Raw genomic sequence first — 8,426 nt, 5'->3', positions numbered from 1 at the left:
ACTGTACTGCAAATACAGAGGGCTGGACTGCTGGTTGGTGATGCGGGGCAAAGCTAACAGCGTGGGTTCAATTCCTGAGGTTATTCATGACGGCTCTGCCTTTTCTATTTCCTTCATTTTTTCCAATTAAGGGGCAATTTAGCGCGGCCAATCCACCCACCCTGCACATCTTTGTGTTGTGGGGGTGAGACCTAACCCTAACCACTGTGCCCCCGTGCCGACCCGTGAGGCAGTAGTGCTAACCACTGTGCCCCCGTGCCGACCCGTGAGGCAGTAGTGCTAACCACTGTGCCCCCGTGCCGACCCGTGAGGCAGTAGTGCTAACCACCCGTCAGCATGTCATCACCACGCAACCGGCTGCCCCCAGGGGGGGTGGGGATCCTGCAGCCCCGCCCCCAACCTGGGACACGCCCCCGGACACTGACCAATAGAAACCCGCCGCCTGGGGGCGGGAACCGGATATGTAAATCAGGCGCGGGGTTAAAAAGGCGCCGGAGCGGCCGGAGCCCCTTTCCTCCCGAACCCGAGACCCCGACCCGGACCCCGACCCCGAACCCGAGACCCGGACCCGAGACCCGAGACCCGGACCCGGACCCGGACCCCGACCCGAGACCCCGACCCGGACCCGAGACCCGAACCCCGACCCGGACCCGAACCCCGACCCGGACCCCGACCCCGAACCGAGACCCGGACCCGAGACCCGGACCCGGACCCGAGACCCGGACCCGAACCCCGACCCGAGACCCCGACCCGGACCCGGACCCGAGACCCGGACCCGAACCCCGACCCGAGACCCCGACCCCGACCCGGACCCGAGACCCGGACCCGAGACCCGGACCCGAGACACGAGCCGCCGCCAAGATGTCGGACAAATTGCCCTACAAAGTGGGTAAGGAAAAAGCAGAGAGGCGGCGGCGGCCCTTAATCCGGGGGGGGGGGGGGGAGGGGGGACAAATGTGGAGGAGGAGGGGGGGGGGACAAATGTGGAGGAGGAGGGGGGGGACAAATGTAGAGGAGGAGAGGGGGGGGGCTAATGTGGAGGAGAGGGGGGGACAAATGTGGAGGAGGAGAGGGGGGGGACAAATGTGGAGGAGGAGAGGGGGGGACAAATGTGGAGGAGGGGGGGGGGGAAAATGTGGAGGAGGAGAGGGGGGGGACAAATGTGGAGGAGAGGGGGGGACAAATGTGGAGGAGGGGGGGGGGGGACAAATGTGGAGGAGGGGGGGGGGGACAAATGTGGAGGAGGAGAGGGGGGACAAATGTGGAGGAGGAGAGGGGGGGGGCTAATGTGGAGGAGGGGGGGGGGGGACAAATGTGGAGGAGGAGAGGGGGGACAAATGTGGAGGGAGCAGAGGAGGACAAATGTGGAGGAGGAGAGGGGGGGACAAATGTGGAGGAGGAGAGGGGGGGACAACTGTGGAGGAGGAGAGGGGGGGGGGACAAATGTGGAGGAGAGGGGGGGACAAATGTGGAGGGAGAGGAGGAGGAGGGGGGGACAAATGTGGAGGAGGAGGAGGGGGGGACAAATGTGGAGGAGGAGGAGGGGGGGACAAATGTGGAGGAGGAGGAGGGGGGGACAAATGTGGAGGAGGAGAGGGGGGGACAAATGTGGAGGGAGCGGAGGAGGACAAATGTGGAGGAGGAGGGGGGGGACAAATGTGGAGGGAGAGGAGGAGGAGGGGGGGACAAATGTGGAGGAGGAGGGGGGGGACAAATGTGGAGGAGGAGAGGGGGGGGACAAATGTGGAGGGAGCGGAGGAGGAGAAGTGTGGAGGGAGCGGAGGAGGACAAATGTGGAGGAGGCGGGGGGGGGACAAATGTGGAGGAGGAGAGGGGGGGGACAAATGTGGAGGGAGCGGAGGAGGACAAATGTGGAGGAGGAGGGGGGGGACAAATGTGGAGGAGGAGAGGGGGGGACAAATGTGGAGGGAGCGGAGGAGGCAAATGTGGAGGAGGAGGGGGGGGACAAATGTGGAGGAGGAGGGGGGGGGACAAATGTGGAGGAGGAGAGGGGGCGGACAAATGTGGAGGGAGCGGAGGAGGAGAAGTGTGGAGGGAGCGGAGGAGGAGAAGTGTGGAGGGAGCGGAGGAGGAGAAGTGTGGAGGGAGCGGAGGAGGAGAAGTGTGGAGGGAGCGGAGGAGGAGAAGTGTGGAGGGAGCGGAGGAGGAGAAGTGTGGAGGGAGCGGAGGAGGAGAAGTGTGGAGGGAGCGGAGGAGGAGAAGTGTGGAGGGAGCGGAGGAGGAGAAGTGTGGAGGGAGCGGAGGAGGAGAAGTGTGGAGGGAGCGGAGGAGGAGAAGTGTGGAGGGAGCGGAGGAGGAGAAGTGTGGAGGGAGCGGAGGAGGAGAAGTGTGGAGGGAGCGGAGGCGGAGAAGTGTGGAGGGAGCGGAGGAGGAGAAGTGTGGAGGGAGCGGAGGAGGAGAAGTGTGGAGGGAGCGGAGGAGGAGAAGTGTGGAGGGAGCGGAGGAGGAGAAGTGTGGAGGGAGCGGAGGAGGAGAAGTGTGGAGGGAGCGGAGGAGGAGAAGTGTGGAGGGAGCGGAGGAGGAGAAGTGTGGAGGGAGCGGAGGAGGAGAAGTGTGGAGGGAGCGGAGGAGGAGGAGGAGAAGTGTGGAGGGAGCAGCGGAGGAGGAGAAGTGTGGAGGGAGCGGCGGAGGAGGAGAAGTGTGGAGGGAGCGGCGGAGGAGGAGAAGTGTGGAGGGAGCGGAGGAGGAGAAGTGTGGAGGGAGCGGAGGAGGAGGAGAAGTGTGGAGGGAGCGGCGGAGGAGGAGAAGTGTGGAGGGAGCGGCGGAGGAGGAGAAGTGTGGAGGGAGCGGCGGAGGAGGAGAAGTGTGGAGGGAGCGGCGGAGGAGGAGAAGTGTGGAGGGAGCGGCGGAGGAGGAGAAGTGTGGAGGGAGCGGCGGAGGAGGAGAAGTGTGGAGGGAGCGGCGGAGGAGGAGAAGTGTGGAGGGAGCGGCGGAGGAGGGGGAAGAAGTGGGGAGGTGGATGGGGGGGTGTCATCTCTCCAACATTTCCTCAAACTATTCGCGGTTAGTAAACCTCTGAACTGCTTGTTACAAAGATCTGTTCACGATACTCCGATGTGGTCTCACCCATGGATTTGTTTATTGTCACATGTACCGTGGGGTACAGTGAGAAGTATTTTTTCTGTGTGCGGCTCAAACAGATCATTTAGTGCATGAAAAGTAAATATGTAAAAGGGCAACACGAGGTCCACAATGTAAATACATAGCCACTGGCATAGGGTGAAGCATACAGGAGTGTAGTATTAGTCAGATCAGTCCATAAGAGAACATGTGATGCTCCTGGGTAAATTGCCCCTTAGTATCCAATAGGTTAGGATGGCTGTGTGGGCTTAAGTAGGGTGTTCTTTCCAAGGGCTGGTGCAGACTCGATGGGTCGAATGGCCTTCTTCAGCACTGTTGGGATACTATGAATCCCTGCCTGGTCCTCCGTCGTTCTGGTGTCTCCCCCCACCCCCCATTCTTCAAGGAAGTGACACAGTGACTCCAGCTGGTGACATCTCTTGACATCTCTGCACATGTGCTCATCTTGGCTATATGCCCAGGACTCCCCACGTGTCAAAGAATATAAAAATGCAAACTTTTTATTCAAATGTTGCCCCCCCCCCCCCCCGGGCTCGTATGTAGTTTGTGTAATTAACGCTTTAGAACCAGTTTTGCCAGATACTGCAGTGTGTGTAAGGAGTGAGTTGCAGAGGAAAGGTGCAGGTTATTTATGTTGCAATTGAACAAGGTTTAGTTGATGATTGATGCTTTAGTTTATTTGGTGTTTCAGAATTTGTTAGTGATATTGAAACATTAAAGATTGTTACTGATTCACTTTTCCTCCCTCAGCGTTGGTAACTTTGTAACTGAAGTTACATCAATTCTCCCCGCTCCCGAAGTCCAATTTCAATAACTTGCGAATCAGCAAGTTATTGTTAATAAAAAGCGAGTCAGCAGTATTTATTTGTGATAAGGTGGTTGTTGCAAAATGTTTCAAGGTAATTCGGTCAATGGTATGTATTTGATCAGGTTGTTTTCACCCCTACCCATTCTCTGTGTCAGTGCACCTGTATCCACCCAACCTATTGGCGGATAGCTGGTTTCTACTTTACCCAAATGACTATCATTGATGTGTGCTGGTGCCTATTTGACTGTAAACGTCACAGCCAGGCCCCAATCCTATTCTTACCAATGTACATTGGTGCAGACATTGTGACAGTTGCTGGATTGTAACCCAGAGAAACATTGGTTTGCTCCTCATTCACTCCCCTCTTTTCTTCCCCCCCACAAACTGCATCAGTCACCAATCCTCACGGATGCACTCCCAGCAGAAGTTAAAAAGATACTGAATTATCTGATAATTTGACCATTGCCATAGTGGTGAAAGCAAAATACAAACAGCAAATGCTGGATAACCTCAGTAGGCTGGCAGCATATGTGGAGAGAGAAATAAAGACAATATTTCAAGCCCTTATAGAATTTACAGTGCAGAAGGAGGCCATTCGGCCCATCGAGTCTGCACCGGCTCTTGGAAAGAGCACCCTACCCAAGGTCAACACCTCCACCCTATCCCCATAACCCAGTAACCCCACCCAACACTAAGGGCAATTTTGGACACTAAGGGCAATTGATCATGGCCAATCCACCTAACCTGCACATCTTTGGACTGTGGGAGGAAACCGGAGCACCCGGAGGAAACCCACGCACACACGGGGGGGATGTGCAGACTCCGCACAGACAGAGACCCAAGCCGGAATCGAACCTGGGACCCTGGAGCTGTGAAGCAATTGTGCTATCCACAATGCTACCGTGCTGCCCTCATGACTTGGCCATATGACTCATTAGAACTGAAGAATGATAGAAATGTGCTGGATTATGTAGTTGGAGAGTGGGGAGAAGGTGGGAAACCTTCTCAAAACCAGACCAGAAGGCCGGTGAAAGGGTGGAGCTAATGAGAGATTGACAAAGATATCATGGGTGCAAGACAAAAGCTTCCTCCCATGAGTTTTAATTGTACACCACTATTCACAACTGGATATGGCAGGTCTGAAGAGTTTAGACCTGATCCGTTGGTTGTGAGGTCTCTTAACTTTGTCTACTACTTCCTGCTTCTGTTTGGCATGCAAGTAGTCCTTTTTTTGTAGCTTCACCAGGTTAACACCTGCTTTTTAGAGTGCCTGGTGTTCATCCTGACGTGCCAAATGGCAGGCAGTGATTAGTGACCACAAGACATACAAGCAGAATTAGGCCTATTGGGTACCGCAGGGATCGGTGCGGAGACCTCCGTTATTCACAACATATATTAATGATTTGGATGAGGGATTGAAATGTAATATCTACAAATTTGCAGATGACACCAAGTTGGGTGGGAGGGTGAGCTGTGAGGAGGGTACAGAGATCCTTCAGTGTGATTTGGACAAGTTGACTCCATGGGCAAATTAATGGCAGATGTAGTATAATTTGGAAAAATGCAAAGTTATCCACTTTGGTAGCAAAATCGGGAACGCAGACTATTATCTGAATGGCCTTAAATTAGGGGATGGAATGTAACGAGACCTGCGTGTCCTCTACAGTCATTGAAGGGAAGCATGCAGGTACAGCAGGCGTTCAAGAATGTTGGCCTTCATAGTGAGATGATCCGAGTATAGAAGCAGGGATGTGTTGCTGCAATTATACAGGGCCTTGGTGAGGCCACACCTGGAATATTGTGAAGTTTTGGTCATCTTTTCTGAGGATGGATGTTCTTGCTCTAGAGGGAGTGCAACAAAAGTTTACCAGACTGATTCCTGGGATGGCGGGACTGATGTTTGAGGAGAAATTGAGTCAGTTAGGATCGGATGAGGGGGGAAATCTCAGAAACCTAAAATTCTAGACAGGGTAGATGCAGGAAGGATGTTCCCATTGGTGGGGGATGTCAGAACCAGGGGTCATAGTCTGAGGATACTGGGTAGACCGATTGGGACAGATATGAGGAGAACTTACTTCAGCCAGAGAGTGGTGAGTATCAAATTCATTACCACAGAAAGTAGCTTGGGTTGTATGTTTTCAAGAAGCAGTTACATTTCGCATGCAGGGCGAAAGGGATCAAAGGATCTGGCGGGTGAAGGTGGGATTAGGCTATTAAGTTGGATGATCAGTCATCATAATGAATGGTGGAGCAGGCTTGAATGGCCTCCTGTTTTCTATGTAAGAGGAGTATGCTCAAGGTGAAGACGGGACATCATCCTCACAAGGTTGTGTGGTGGTTACTCATAAATACTGTAATCGACAGATGCATCTGCAACAGGTAGACTGGTGAGGATAATGTCAAATAGGTTTTCCCTCTTGTTGATTCTTTCGCCACCTGCTTCATGCACAGTCCGGCAGGAATGTCCTTCAGGACTCCGCCAACTCATTCAGTATTGGGACTAACTAGCTGCTTTTGGTGATAGTCCCCACCAAGGATATTTTGTGTCCTTGCCTCCTTCATGTTTCCTCCAAGTGTCTGGAACAAGCTGCCAGAGGAGGGTAAAATTTAGTCCTTTAAAAAGCATTTAGAGAGTTATATGGATAAGATGGATATAGAGGGATATGGGCCAAATGCAGGCAATTGGGACTAGCTTGGTGATTAAAAACTGGGCAGCATGGACAAAGTGGGCTGAACGGCATGTTTCCATGCTGCAAACCTCTGACACTATAAGTGTTGTTTAACATGGTGGAGTATTGATTTGTCAGTTGAAAGATGGTGGTATTAGGAGGTTTCCTTGCTCATGCTTGATCTGATTTCATGAAATATCATTGGGTCCAGAGTCAATTTTGAGGATTTCCAGGGGAGTTCCTTCTGGCTGCAAGCCTCTCTGCTGCCACCTGTGCTGGATCTGTCCTGCCGATGGGTTGAGAGGTACGATTCAGTAAGTATGACCATTATATTTGTGCACAAGCCAACTGACCCTAATGAGGCAGGCATTGCAGGGTCAACAGGGCTGGGTGTGCTGCTGTCATTTCTGGTGTTTGCGTCGATGCCAGGTGATCAATCTAATTTTTTATTCTTTTTAACTTTTCAGTGGTGGGTTGGAACAATTGAGTGGTTTGCTGGGCTATCTCAGATGTAATTTGAGATCTGTAGTCACATGTAGTCCAGACCAAGTAATGACAGCAGCTTTTCTTCCCTCAAGGGCATCGTTTAAAAAAAAAAAAAAAAAAAATTGGTCGTCTCGGTAATGGTGCGCTACATAACTAAAGTTTTAATAAATTTGAAATGCACCAACTTATTGGTAGGATTTGAACCCCAGGTGTTAACGTGGACCTGGTCATTCCTAGTTCAGTGACTTTCTCATATGTACACACTGATTTTGCAGAATCTTGTTTCTCTGATTATAGCTGACATCACTCTGGCTGAATGGGGTCGGAAGGCCATTGAGATTGCGGAGAATGAGATGCCTGGTTTGTTGAAGATGAGGAAGATGCATGGGGATTCCAAACCACTGAAAGGGGCCCGGATTGCAGGCTGCCTCCATATGACTCTTCAAACTGCTGTACTGATTGAAACCCTGACAGCACTTGGGGCAGAGGTAATGTCGGCATAAATTGGCATTGCCAAAAAATCTTGAGAAATAAATACATAGATACATAGAAGATCGGAGCAGGAAGAGGCCTTTTGGCCCTTCGTGCCTGCTCCGCCATTCATCACGATCATGGCTGATCATCCAACTCAATAGCCTAATCCTGCTTTCTCCCCATAGCCTTTGATCCCATTCTCCCCAAGTGCAATATCCAGCCGTCTCTTGAATATATTTAATGTTTTAGCATCAATTACTTCCCGTGGTAGTGAATTCCACAGGCTCACCACTCTCTGGGTGAAGAAATGTCTCCTTATCTCTGTCCGAAATGGTTTACCCTGAATCCTCAGACTGACCCCTGGTTCTGGACACATCCATCATTGGTAACATCTTCCCTGCATCTACCCTGTCTAGTCCTATTAGAATTTTATAAGTCTCTATGAGATTCTCCCTCATTCTTCTGAATTCCAGCGAGAACAATCCTAACCTAGTCAACCTCTCCTCATATGACAGTCCCACTATCCCTGGAATCAGTCTGGTAAACCTTTGCTGCACTCCCTCGAGAGCAAGAACATCCTTCCTCCGAGAAGGAGACTAAAACTGCACACAATAGTCTAGATGTGGTCTCACCAAGGCCCTGTATAATTGCAGCAACATATCCCTGCTTCTGTACTCTAAATCTCTGGCAATGAAGCCAACATACCATTAGCCGCCTTTACCGCCTGCTGCACCTGCATGCTTACCTTCAGCGATTGGTGCACAAGGACACCCAGGTCCCGCTGCACACTCCCCTCTCCCAATTTACAACCATTCAGGTAGTAATCTGCCTTCCTGTTTTTGCTTCCAAAGTGAATAACCTCACACTTAAATTATACTGCATCTGCC

At 52.2% G+C, this 8,426-nt stretch overlaps 1 protein-coding gene across 2 annotated transcripts in view; it reads left to right on the top strand.

The window, feature by feature from the left end:
- The first annotated feature begins 780 nt into the window (after positions 1 to 780).
- Positions 781 to 8,426, top strand: part of ahcy (adenosylhomocysteinase) — a 96,329-nt gene continuing 88,683 nt past the window's right edge. For both annotated transcript variants that reach the window (XM_072515424.1, XM_072515423.1), the window contains exons 1-2: positions 781 to 889; positions 7,363 to 7,553. In XM_072515424.1, the coding sequence (XP_072371525.1) occupies positions 862 to 889; positions 7,363 to 7,553 (219 nt within the window). In that variant the 5' untranslated portion in view covers positions 781 to 861. The remainder of the gene's footprint in view (positions 890 to 7,362; positions 7,554 to 8,426) is intronic.

The sequence above is a fragment of the Scyliorhinus torazame genome, chromosome 8 (assembly GCF_047496885.1).
Source record: "Scyliorhinus torazame isolate Kashiwa2021f chromosome 8, sScyTor2.1, whole genome shotgun sequence".
NCBI lineage: Eukaryota > Metazoa > Chordata > Chondrichthyes > Carcharhiniformes > Scyliorhinidae > Scyliorhinus > Scyliorhinus torazame.
This window is presented reverse-complemented; position numbering and strand designations above follow the sequence as displayed.